At 39.2% G+C, this 13,845-nt stretch overlaps 1 protein-coding gene across 1 annotated transcript in view; it reads left to right on the top strand.

The window, feature by feature from the left end:
• The window catches only part of LOC126091919 (1-phosphatidylinositol 4,5-bisphosphate phosphodiesterase classes I and II), a 433,185-nt gene that overhangs the window by 153,711 nt on the left and 265,629 nt on the right, over positions 1 to 13,845 (top strand). The window contains exon 9 of the mRNA XM_049907237.1: positions 10,750 to 10,901. Coding sequence (XP_049763194.1) covers positions 10,750 to 10,901 — 152 coding nt within the window. The remainder of the gene's footprint in view (positions 1 to 10,749; positions 10,902 to 13,845) is intronic.

The raw sequence follows: 13,845 nt of genomic DNA, 5'->3' as shown, positions 1-13,845 counted from the left end.
GTTGACTCTCTCTGGCTCAAAATTATGATGCCATCTTTCATCTCCTGACAATATGGGTCAGGAAATGATATTTTTCATCGTGATATCATTCTAGGTGCTGCAGTGATGTCAACATTCTCCGCTGTCAGGCTATGGGGAACCCTCTGCACATAGATTTTACAGAACTTCAGATGCTCTGTTCTGATGGCATGAGCAGTACCACATTGATGCCCAACGTTAGCTGAATGTCTTCCACTGTCTGCCATTGGCCATTTCTGACAGCAGGATCCACTGCAGCAATGGCAAAAGAAGTAACTGTTAATAACAATAAAAATGCTCAACATTCAATACCCATTAAAATTATTTTAAAATTATAACAAGCATCTTTTGAGACAACTCAATTTTATCATGACAAGCCACCAGTGTGGTTTGACTCTTAACATGAGCAACTTCCCGAATGTTGGTATTCTGTAATTGTCCATATGCATTATGAAAATATAATCATTATAAAACCACATATGTGTCTATACTGATGTGAAACTGGAAGTTGCAAATAAAGCACCTTCTTACAGCTATGTGGCTTTTGGAAACACCTTATCATTCTTGACTTTTTTAATTGATGTAATTTTTATGGTAATTTGAATGGTTATTGAGGTTTGAATGTTTTTTGTTGTTATTCACATCTCTAAGCTGTGGTTGCCCTCCCCAGAAAGTTGTTGACACAATGAGCTTGTCCTGGCCGACTGCTGTCTTTCAGTGACATATTGCATTCTTAAAATCATTTACTCCACACAAGCACTAATGCACATGATATACTGTCTTCAGCCTACACAGATATTCGGGCATTAATTTCACTTCCTGACACTCCTTGCACTGTCAGAAACCACACTACATGTCTCTGTACCTCTTTCTTGCTCTCCAGAGTGAGGTCAGATTCACAAACAACTCACTGATCTCATGTCAACCATGTGTAACAGACAAATGGTACAGTGAACATGCATGCTGTTCATTCCTGATACGCAATAGAGAGCATCTCTATGCACACACCTACCTGCACAACCATGTCTGTGCCATACTGTTATATAGCCTGTCTCATTTTAATAACAAACCTTATGGGCATATTATTTATATATCATATGAAGACAGGAGAAAGAACTAGACAACTATTTACATTATACACAGATGCACACAGTCTCATGATCATAATGGGTGCATAGACATATGCACAGTCCAGGTTTAACATCCAATTTCATTGGGGTAGATGAAAACATGCTGGTTGCACTCAGGGAATTTTAATTAGCTGGTGCTGCATACAGGAAGTTTGCTCCTGGCATTGACCGTTTCAGGCCTGTTGCATGTTGAAATGACTGTTTTACAGACTGATTGCTGTTTGCTAAGATAGTTTTCTGGACCTCAGTTGCTAGGGGTTCTGATAATGAAACATCAGAATGAATTGGTAATCCTTTTTTTTTTTGTTTCTTTAATTATTATTATTATTCTTGTGTATACATTCACCAAAGAATGAAATCATCTTATGGATGATGGTGGAATATTAGTAAGAACCAATGCCAGTACAAGTTTGTAGGATGAATACACCATGAGATGAGGTACATTGATTGATTGAGCTGTGTGACAATTATTATTGTGTGAGTACTGTTTAGCATGGTGGGAAAGTAGCATTCTACATCTGAGTGTGAAAGAGTTAAAGAACTGAGAACTACTGCAATGACATTTCAGGCAGCTCCTGTTAACTTGTGGAGGATATTGTTGCAAGCTTTGATTTTAGTTGCCACTTTCTGGGGATGGGTTTTCTATGTTAATGACCTGCCTATGGTCACATCTAGGTTTTTTTTTAGTGTTGCAGCATTGGTGAATCTGATCTTTAAATATCATGTTAGGTTTGTTGTTTATTTGTTTATTACATATGTGGGAAGTTGGTATGATTAGTCTTTTGGTAATTAAGCCAAAGATAATTGTTTTTGACTGGTTGAGAAACGTGGTGTTGCCCAGTATTTATTTATAACTGTACCTGAGACTTTGTATGTGTGGGATTAATTTTTGACACATAATGCTTCTTTGTGTACAATGTTTGAGGTAGTGTGATGGGGGAGATGAACGAAGAACTTGTTTGTGTTAGTAACATGAGAGAGCCATGTAGAGCTAGGTAAGCAAATAGCAACTGACACTAACGTCCACACTCACAACACACAACAACTGGTCTTGTGCTTTGTTTAAGGTCATGGCCTAATATAAGCTCACCAGGAATTCTATGAATTTAAAGTGAAATATGCTCGCCTGCAGAACTTTCTGTCAGAATTACTGCTTCTGTGATGTTACTTTGGAGAGATGTAACTCTGTGAGAGGAGGGTTCTGATGAGTGAGATAATGCTTGACACTCTTGATCAAAGTTACATTGCTGCTCACTTTCAAGAAGAGTTTCCAAAGAGTGAGTTAACGCAGCAAATCTTGCCACACTGTCTTTACTGGATTCCTGAGACCACATAGTCCTCAGTCTTTTAGCCATTCTGGTTTGTTCAGAAAGACTTGACTATTTTCTAGTACTTGTCTGTAAACAAAATTAAAGCAAAATGTAATGTGTAGACACCCAAATTACAAGGAAACTTAATAAATATGTTTTTGCTAGCAACAGATATAAATAAAACATCATGAAAGAGGCAAAGCAGTGTCATTAAGTTTTAAATACACAATGTGGCATTGGTAAATGTGATTATCCATGCCTAGTAAATTTGCTGTTTGTTTATATATTCATAAAGATAAGAATGCAGTGGTTAATTCTGTCACTGATATAAGCTTCTGAAAATTGATTTGTCATTGAATTTAAAAAAACTAACAGCACCATCTATTGGTTCTTAGGTGTACAATAATGTTATTATTAAACACCCAAACTACCAGGCTAAGCATTTGATTTTGGATAAAACTTTATATAACATTCAGAGAATGAAGCTTTCACAACCAGATGACATAGCTGCTGGTAAACCTTTTTGGATGTAAAGTCGTGGTCTGAGAAACTCTTCTGTTCCTGATGTTTTGTCCAGGTCTGCACTGGACATCCCCAGAGGTGCTCCTCCACTGAGTCTTGCTGACTGACTGGTCAGATGTCTTGAGAGTGACATAAATTCTGTAGGAAAGGGGGCTGTGGTCAAACTAACACATGATGAGCAGAGGTAATTCTTGTCAGAGATAAAACTTAACTATTGATTGCCATCTTGTCAAAGAATAAAACTGTCTAGCAATTCTGCAGAGCTACTGTCCATATGTTGCTAAGTTTCACTGCCTCCTCTTTCCTATTTAAACTATCCTGATGCTTATAAATTTCAATGGCTTCTCTACATAGTCATGGGTAATAATTTGACATTGTACATAAAATTTCTGTTTCAGAAAACTTCACTTTGTGGTTTCCTGACTGAAGAGCATGCTCTGCTACAGCTGATTTCTCTATTTTTCTAGTTGGAAAGGCTTTTGTGTTATTTTAGCCATGTATTTACACTCTTCTTAGTAGTTCCAATATAAACTTTACCACATGTACACGAATTTTGTATACACCGCATGTCAACAGAAGAGGGCATTTATCCTTCACAGATTGAAGTGCTTGATTTATTTTCTTTGTTGATCTAAAGACCAGTCTGATGTCATCTTTCTGTAAAATCTTACTGATTTGGTCTGTTACTTTTTTTTAAAAAAAAAAGGGAGAGAAACTGTATTTCTCCGTCATTGTGGTTCATCCTTGTCCTTCAGTCTTCTGTGCCTTGGTCATAAAATCCTCTGTACCTTTTCCCCTGGGTAGCCATTTTTCTCAAAAGCCTGCTTCAGATGTTTTATTTCAGCATCCAGGTGTTTTGGTGTGCATATTCTGTTAAATAACATTATCATTGTCTTCTGTGATCCAATCCTTGTTAAATAAAGCTTGTATGTTTGCCCAAGTTACCTGTGATAACCCCATGAAAATTCATGTGCTAGTTTTGGAAATTAGTGTGTTCAAACAGACAGAAATGATGTTTTAGATGAAAATTTAAGTCATGATTTTTTTTCTGTGATTCAGTTTTGAATAAATGAAGCCTATGTGTTACCCCAAGATACAGTCAAGTTACCTGTGATAACCCCATGAAAATTCATCTGGTACTTTTGGAGATTAGCATGTTCAAACAGACATAAATAATGGCTTTGGATGAAACTTTAGATCACAATATATTTTATCTCGTGATCCGAATTTGATGAAATAAAGAGTATTTGTTTCCCCAAGCTATGCTCAAGTTATCTGTGTAAACCCCATGAAAATTCATCTTTTAGTTTTGGAAATTAGCATGTACAAACAGAGAACATGGCAGTTTTAGAATTTTATTATTAGTACAGAAGTATTCATCCAACATCTTCAGATCTGATGTTAGTGTTGCTTCTGCTTCCCTAAAGCTTTGATTAGGAGCAATCAAAGTAATATTGTCAGCATAAATAAATTTGATAGACTTTGTTTTGAAGGTCTTGTGTTTACAAATTAAAAAGTTGTGAAATAAATACAGAATTTTGTTGGATACCCTCTTTTATTTTATGAACTCAACTTCTAGAGTTCTCTATAAACATCTGGCAGTATCTGTTGCCAATTAGAGTGGTTAGTTTCTGACATGGAATAATACTGATGACTTTGAGCAGAAGTCTGTCATGCTAGACAGTATCATAGGATGCAGTTAGCTCTGAGAACACCTCCATGATTATTTTCTGCTTCTGAAAGCAAGTTTTGATATAAGTTACTATTGTTAGCACCTTTTCCTTACATACTCTTTCTGGACTAAAATCAGCTTGCTGTTTAGAAATGTGTTTGTTGATAGCTGAGCAGATTCTGTTATGAACAAGTTTCTCCAGGAGCTTGACTGGTACACTATGAAGGACAATGGGGTGGTGCTTTTGAGGAAACTTTTTTTGGCTGTAGTGTAGGAGTTATCTTAATTTTCTGAAAAAGAGGTGGTAGATGACCTGTCTCTAAGATGTATGAAAGGAAAGTGTTCAGCAATTTGGCAGTAACAGTATCACAGTGCTACAGAAACTCAGGATAGATACCATTAACACCTGCTGCCTTTCTAGATTTCATGTTCTTTGTAATGTGTGTGGCCTCTTTCAATTGAAATGTGTTCGAAAACTCAGATGTTTGTGGAGCTGACAGTTTCTTTACTTTTGAGAGTTCGTCTCTTGTCAAGTGACAGTATTAGGATCGCCACTGTCCACATTCCAGCCAGGAATGTATTCTTTGCAGCAACCTCCTAGTATGCATCATTTTGCTGCACTTATCAGTATTCCAATGGAACTGTAGTAGTTATTGGAAAATAGTTTTATCCATTTTTATTGGCATTTGTTTGCGAAATTCAGATGATTTGACTTCTTTGAAATTCTATCTTAGTTTTGGACAGGAGAGGAAGATGGGTATGAACAATGCTGTCTGGAGAATTATTGGATGATGCTGACTATTGGGAAATCTGGTTAGGATTCTGTGGTGCACCTCATTGGCATGCTTGGAGACTGTGTGATAAAGCTTAAGTAAGATATATAAGCCTTGTTTCATTGGCCACAAAAGAAGGTTTCCTTGTCTTTTGGATAGGTAAGAGGTTTTCTGTTTCCATCCAGTCGACATGTTTTTGTGCATTTTTGTCAGTTTCTTGATATCCCCAGAGTATAATACCTCAACATCATGCAGACAGTTCATAGAGACATACCATTCATGGACAATCATTGTCATGTTGAATAATGGCACCACAAAACAGTCACACAAGAATTGAGACATGGGGATGAAGGATGAAAACCACACCACTCCATATTTTGGCTAAAGGTACAGCAACTTCTTGAGATGTTCAAGAAAGGATAGACAGTCTTGGTTGAAAAATGGTTTTTTAGTTATTTAATTTGTGATACATTTCACTGTCACAGGAGCATCATCAGACTTCATAAAAAACACTTGAGGACTACTGGCAAGTGTACAGAAAGCCCGGCAATCACCAAACATGGTATGCCATTCAATAAAGTTTACAGGACACATCCACTGGGTAAAAACACTTAAGGACTACTGGCAAGAGTACAGAATGTCCCACAATAACTGTACTTGCAGCCAAGGTTGCCTATTCTTTTTTGTGGATGAAGAATGGAAGGATGTCTGTGATATACCATTGTGCCATCAAAGTTACTTCAATCACTACCTGCTGTTACCTGATGGCTCCCCACACTATATGCCAGGAGTAACACTGCTGTGACTCTTCAGAACATGGGAAAAAAGGGACCTCTTCTCAGGCTGGTGCCATAGTCACCAACAATGATCATCCAATGTAGTGCAGAACTGTGATTTAGCACTGAACACAATGTGACACCATTCATTGGCAGTCCATGCTTCCGGGTCATAGCACCACTTTAGACACAGCCATTTGTGATGTGTTAACAGCAGCCTACACATGGGACAGTAGTTCCCTAGTCTAGATGCTACTTGTCTCTTGACACTGGTGTGGGATACATACAGTGTTGCTGGGATTCCAATAGTCGTTTGCAGATGATTAGGCACAGTTATGAAAGGGTTATGGCACACTTAGTGCACAATATGGCCATCCTCCCTTACAGCAGTCAGATATACACTCCTGGAAATGGAAAAAAGAACACATTGACACCAGTGTGTCAGACCCACCATACTTGCTCCGGACACTGCGAGAGGGCTGTACAAGCAATGATCACACGCACGGCACAGCGGACACACCAGGAACCGCGGTGTTGGCCGTCGAATGGCGCTAGCTGCGCAGCATTTGTGCACTGCCGCCGTCAGTGTCAGCCAGTTTGCCGTGGCATATGGAGCTCCATCGCAGTCTTTAACACTGGTAGCATGCCGCGACAGCATGGACGTGAACCGTATGTGCAGTTGACGGACTTTGAGCGAGGGTGTATAGTGGGCATGAGGGAGGCCGGGTGGACGTACCGCCGAATTGCTCAACACGTGGGGCGTGAGGTCTCCACAGTACATCGATGTTGTCGCCAGTGGTCGGCAGAAGGTGCACGTGCCCGTCGACCTGGGACCGGACCGCAGCGACGCACGGATGCACGCCAAGACCGTAGGATCCTACGCAGTGCCGTAGGGGACCGCACCGCCACTTCCCAGCAAATTAGGGACACTGTTGCTCCTGGGGTATCGGCGAGGACCATTCGCAACTGTCTCCAAGAAGCTGGGCTACGGTCCCGCACACCGTTAGGCCGTCTTCCGCTCACGCCCCAACATCGTGCAGCCCGCCTCCAGTGGTGTCGCGACAGGCGTGAATGGAGGGACGAATGGAGACATGTCGTCTTCAGCGATGAGAGTCGCTTCTGCCTTGGTGCCAATGATGGTCGTATGCGTGTTTGGCGCCGTGCAGGTGAGCGCCACAATCAGGACTGCATACGACCGAGGCACACAGGGCCAACACCCGGCATCATGGTGTGGGGAGCGATCTCCTACACTGGCCGTACACCACTGGTGATCGTCGAGGGGACACTGAATAGTGCACGGTACATCCAAACCGTCATCGAACCCATCGTTCCACCATTCCTAGACCGGCAAGGGAACTTGCTGTTCCAACAGGACAATGCACGTCCGCATGTATCCCGTGCCACCCAACGTGCTCTAGAAGGTGTAAGTCAACTACCCTGGCCAGCAAAATCTCCGGATCTGTCCCCCATTGAGCATGTTTGGGACTGGATGAAGCGTCGTCTCACGTGGTCTGCACGTCCAGCACGAACGCTGGTCCAACTGAGGCGCCAGGTGGAAATGGCATGGCAAGCCGTTCCACAGGACTACATCCAGCATCTCTACGATCGTCTCCATGGGAGAATAGCAGCCTGCATTGCTGCGAAAGGTGGATATACACTGTACTATTGCCGACATTGTGCATGCTCTGTTGCCTGTGTCTATGTGCCTGTGGTTCTGTCAGTGTGATCATGTGATGTATCTGACCCCAGGAATGTGTCAATAAAGTTTCCCCTTCCTGGGACAATGAATTCACGGTGTTCTTATTTCAATTTCCAGGAGTGTAGATATCTGAAATATGATGATGAGTATGCCTGCACTCCCCTTCCCTTGGAGTCAAACATTGGGCAAGTGTTATCTCTGAATGCTCCACGATTCTGGATATTATTTAATTGGACAGATAAAAAATCTACTCACCAAGTGGTGGCAGAACACACACATAAAAGATGGTTTAATTGGCAAGCTTTCAGAGCCAGTGGCTCCTTCTTCAGGCAAAAGAACTGAGGAGGAAGTAAGAAGGGTGAAGGAAAAGGACTGGAGAGGTATAGGAAAAGGGGTAGATTTTTGGAAAGTCACCCAAAACCATGGGTGAGGGTAGGCTTACCATATGGCAAGTCTCCAACCACATCTTCTTGGTGCTTTGATGGATGTCTCATTGTTTCTCTTCTTGTCAGAGCTACATGTAAATATTATGTGTGCAAGAACAATAACATGCCTATTCCAAAATAAAATTCTTAGTCAGCCTCAGTTTAGTTTCCAAAAGGGTCTCTCTTCACTCTAATTAAAAGAATGCAGTGTGTGACATTAAGAGTATACAGAACAAAAACAGATCTTCAGAGTGCTGAAGAGTCAGTATGAGTCTACTACATGAACTAATACTGTTTCCACTCTTTTCTTATTATACATAAAAGATTGGCCATTTTTTATTCAAGAAGAAGAATCATTCATAAACATTTCCTTCATTTTTCCCATGGTGTCATTGGTTGATGATGTTCTGAGATGTGCAGGGTGCTCGTCACGTTCAACAACTTTGTGGCCTTTTTCAAAATTGTTACACCACTTGTAAACTCACTGAAATTAATATTTGACATTTCCAAAAATTTGCTGCATTTTATTCTGTTCTTATAGCAAAATTTACTACTTATTCTCCAATCCACATGTATGCAAAATAAATATTCTCTGATACTGACCAAAACACATCTAACATTTTTGACAGACATGATGTGGCTAATACTCTACAGATATTTTTTTCAGGCATGTTAGCCATCACAACAAATAAAAAATAGCACATATCATATTAATACAACATGTGAAATTACAAAATTCCCATTACCTTTTGAACACACATCATGTAGACACACATGAGATGCCACAACCACTTTTTCAAGAGGTAGTAGCTCTCCTCCAGAGAAAATGAGAAAATTGCCAGAAAATTAGTGTAGATGAAATAAGTTTTTGAGAAAGAAAGACTCAACTGTAAATATACAAATCTGATATGAATATTTGATCACATCAAGATTCTCGTGTGTGTGTGTGTGGGGGGGGGGGGGGGGGGGGGGCTCTTAAATACCCTTTTCTGTCCACCGTCTCCCACATTTTTCCCCTTACCTTCCGCTTCCCCATCGCATACATTGCCCAGGCTGGCTGTGTCCTTTTCCTATTCAATTCAATTCAATTCAATTTTTATTATCACATAACATGCCTTATACAATCAAAGATTGTGACATAGGTGACTTGTCAGTTTTTACACTATATATAACAATACTAAAAATAGACAATAAACTAATAATATACATGGTGTAACATCTTCAAAGAGGTATTTTAATTGCAATTATAATGCATTGTTACCATTCATGAAATCTTCTACACTATAGTAACATTTATCTTTCAGATATTTTTCCAGGTCTCTTTTGGTGCCTTTTACATTTGGGTCATCCATATCTTTCCATATTTTATTTACAAATTTCATGCCCATATAGTATGGGGTTTTTTCATATGATTTTAAACGGTGGGTAGGTAACATGTAGCTTGTTCTATGTCTTGTATCATATTGATGCAAGAAGAAGTTGCCCTCAAAAAGTTGTGGGTTTCTTTTTGTGAAAGTGAGAGTTTCATAGATGTATATGCTTGGAATGCTCATTAGATCCAGTTTTACAAATAAAGGTTTGCAGTGTTGCTTTGGTTTTGCTCCCACCATTGCTCGGATGATTCTTTTTTGTAGTCTAAAAGCTCTAAGTAAATTTGTTTTTTCAGACCCCCAGAAAATTATACTATACCTAATGACTGAAACAAAATATGCATTATATACAGTTTTTCTTACAGCTAAATCAGTAATACTATACAAGATATTCATAATATATACAAGGCTATTCAGTCGACCCAGTATGTTGTCCACATGGCAACTCCATAACAGGTTTTTATTGACTAACACGCCAAGGAATTTGACACAGTCTGCAGTCTCTAATTTTTTGTCCATATACCTTATTTCACTTATAGACTGTGCAGATTGTTTTGTGGTAAAATGAACAATTTCTGTTTTTGTAATATTTAATGTCAAGTTATTGTTTTTGACCCATGCCTCCACTTCCCCAAGTGTTTGTTCAATATGACGAATTAGGTCTACCTCATTTTTACAACAGACTACAGCTGTTGAGTCATCCGCATAGAGGATAGTATCAGACTGAACCTGACATGGCATATCATTAATATAATATAGAAAAAGCAGTGGCCCTAATATTGAGCCTTGTGGAACACCTAATTGAGTGTTTTTCCAGCCAGAGAGAAATTTCTTGCCGTTGATGTTAATAAGTACTCTTTGTTTTCTGTTTGCCAAGTATGATGACATCCAGCTAAGAGATTTGCCTTGAAAACCATAGCGTGCCAATTTTTGGAGAAGCAGGTCATGATTTACTGTGTCGAAGGCTTTGGACAGGTCACAACATCTAACTTTAGAAAAATTAGGTATTTTGTCATGTTAAAATTACATTTTTTCCAGTTATCTTGTGTTTTAGGTCATCAGTTGACTGGGAAATCAGCTGTGGAAATGTACAGACAGTGCTTACTGGCTGGATGTCGATGTGTTGAGCTTGATTTCTGGAATGGACGAACAGAGGAACCTGTCATTGTTCATGGCTACACTTTTGTACCTGAGATTCCTGCAAAGGTACTCTAATTATACTATTATATTGCTATAAAGTGAGTGTGCGTGATTTCCAATAGTGAGTGTAAATAATGTTAAACAAAAAATATGTCTTACATATCAATTAGAAAAGTAGCAACAAACTTACACAGAAAAATGAAAAGCTTTCTGAATCCCACTGAAAAATAAGGAAATCATACATAGAAAATGTTACATTACATTTATTTTTTTCAGTTATGCATTTCAAACTCAAATCACACACATGGTGTCGTCGCTGCTTTCAACTTACCACCAAGTCATCTTCAGATGTTATGAGTATATTACTCAGTAACAAGCCATCTGAAGAGGCGTGGTGAGGTGCTCACAGTGTAAACATATCTGTGCTCTATTTGTTGGGACTGGTATATTGTGAGTGCTCATGAGCTGTTGTTATGTAATATATTCATATCATCTGTTGATGGCTTGGAATAAGTCAAAACCTGTAATGATACCATTTGCATGAATTGAAGCTGGAACACACAATAAAAAAAATTACAAAATAATAATTGTGCTTTCCTAAGGCAGTATGCTCAGTCTGTGTAATGAAGGATTTAGATAAAATAGTCACTCAGGATCTGGGATGAACAGAAATCCAATGGATAGGGTAAAATTGGGTGCACACTTATGGTGGTATTTAACAGGTAATACATTTATCTGATGATTCTGGTGGTGGAGGGTTTTTGTATTTAAAAAAAAAAAAAGAAAAGTATTTTTTTATGCCAGTGTCAATTTGTGCTTCCTGACAGTTTTCTTATGATCATGATAACAGACAAGGTTGGGTAGGGCACAAAGCACTGTTTGCTCAGATGGCTATAACTTTGGTAAAGTATATCATGGCAGTTACACAAATGGAGTAGGTAATAGTATGAGAATACTAAGGGTGAGTTTTGCAGTTACTGCTGTTCCAGATATGAAACACTGTTCAACAGAGTTGATGGAAAAGAATTGTATTACAGTTGCACATTTCCCAGGCTTAGAAAATAGTGTTAAAGTTTCTCAAATTGGAAAAAGAATCTTCCATATGATAACCATATTTTAGAGCATAGCTTAAGAGAATTAAAGCACTGTCAAAAATTCTGAATGTTATGAATAGTCACAATTTGGAAATTTTAAATGGTATAATATGTTAAGCTGGCTCTTCTGTACTTTGGTTTCAAAGGCATATCAATTTTAGCAGGTATAGTGATACATTACAGATGCGGAAATGTAGATAAATTATAAAATGTATCTGAGTTATTGGGAGTATTATGTGTCTGCTGAAAGAAAAGTTGTCTTTACAATTTTAATGAAGACAGTGCAAGACACTTCCATTTTTTCTGTAGTTTATTCAGTATTACCATTTCTACCTCCATGCTTGAGCCAGTTATCTCAGCCATTATGAAGAAATTAGAAGTATTTGGATTTCATGTTTTATCATATACATTCTCTGTATTCTCTTTAACAAAACCCTTAATGTAATTTGTTGGAGGTATCTTTGTAATGTGTGTTTTATGTGTAAACCTGAGTCAGTGGCAGTGTGATAATAGGATGCTTAATTAGAGCTTCAACATATAGGGGATAGTCAAATGAAAATGACACAGATAGAGAAAAAGTGAGTAAACTGTTTATTGTTTCAGAAGTAATTGCCAATTAATTCAAAAGTAATTTATTCCTCTGTGGAACAATGTGTCAATGGCCTTGCCGCAGTGGATACACCGGTTCCCGTGAGATCACCGAATTTAAGCGCTGTCAGGCGTGGTCGGCACTTGGTTGGGTGACCATCCAGGCGGCTATGCACTGTTGCCATTTCTGGGGGCGCATTCAGCCTCGTGATGCCAATTGATGAGCTACTCGACCGAATAGTAGCGGCTTCGGTCAAGAATACCATCCTCCACTGAGGATGACATAGCGGCCGGATGGTCCCGGTAGGCCTCTCGTGGCCTGAAGACGGAGTGAGTGGAACAATGTGGTCATTTCTGTATTGGAGAAATGTTTGCAGTTGCATGGAGAACCACGATTGTACCCAGGTGTGCACCTCTTCGTCAAAAGCAGATGAAACCAGAGATGTCTTACTTCAGAGCTCCAAAAATTTGGAAATTGGGTGGAGAGAGATTGGGACTCTATAGAGGCTGCATTGGTCTATCCGTATGTAGCCAAGGTTGTTTCAGCTATGCTGCAAAAGTTTCACTGGGAAGTCATTATGCATACTCCATTAAGTCTTGAACTCTCCCCATGTGATTTCCATATTTTTGTAGCCCTGAAAAAAGACATTTGTGTTTATCGATGTACTTTGAATAAAATTTACATGCCTGGCTGCAATCATGTTTCCATAGCAACCACAAATATTTTTCCATTAAGTCACTGACCATCTTGTCTCACAGTTGGATAAATGTATTAACAGATATGATGATTATGTTTGAAATAACAAGTAGTGTACTTACTTCCCCCCACCTCCCACCTCGTTTTCATTTGACTGGCCCTTATATTTGCTTCTGGACTTTACAAAATTGTCCGAATTTTCCACAACAGCTGAAAATTTTTAATCTTATTAATGCTGACAATGATAGTTCTCAAAAGCTAGATAGTTCTCAAAAGCTCGAAATTTTATAGGGAACTTATCAGCATCATCATCTCGAACAGTTTCCAGCCCCTGCTTGGTCTGTTTGGAACATAAGCCTCACCATCTTTCTGTGTTTAGTTGTTCCTGTCCTCACCTCTTTTTTCTACATTCCTGCACACCTCTCAGTGATCTATCCCTTGGTCTTCCTCTTGGTCATTTCCTTTGCATCTCCATTTGATGTACCTTCTTGGGAATGTTTCCCTCTATATATATCCCTACCCAGTCTGTTACCCCCGGAAACCATCCTTGTAACCATTGATGCCACTTCCTTATACACAAATATTCCGCATGTCCAGGGCCTCGCTGCGGTGGAGCACTTCCTTTCATGCT

Source organism: Schistocerca cancellata, chromosome 7, assembly GCF_023864275.1.
Source record: "Schistocerca cancellata isolate TAMUIC-IGC-003103 chromosome 7, iqSchCanc2.1, whole genome shotgun sequence".
Lineage (NCBI taxonomy): Eukaryota > Metazoa > Arthropoda > Insecta > Orthoptera > Acrididae > Schistocerca > Schistocerca cancellata.
The sequence above is the reverse complement of the archived record's forward strand: the minus strand, read 5'-3'. Positions and strand labels throughout refer to the sequence as shown.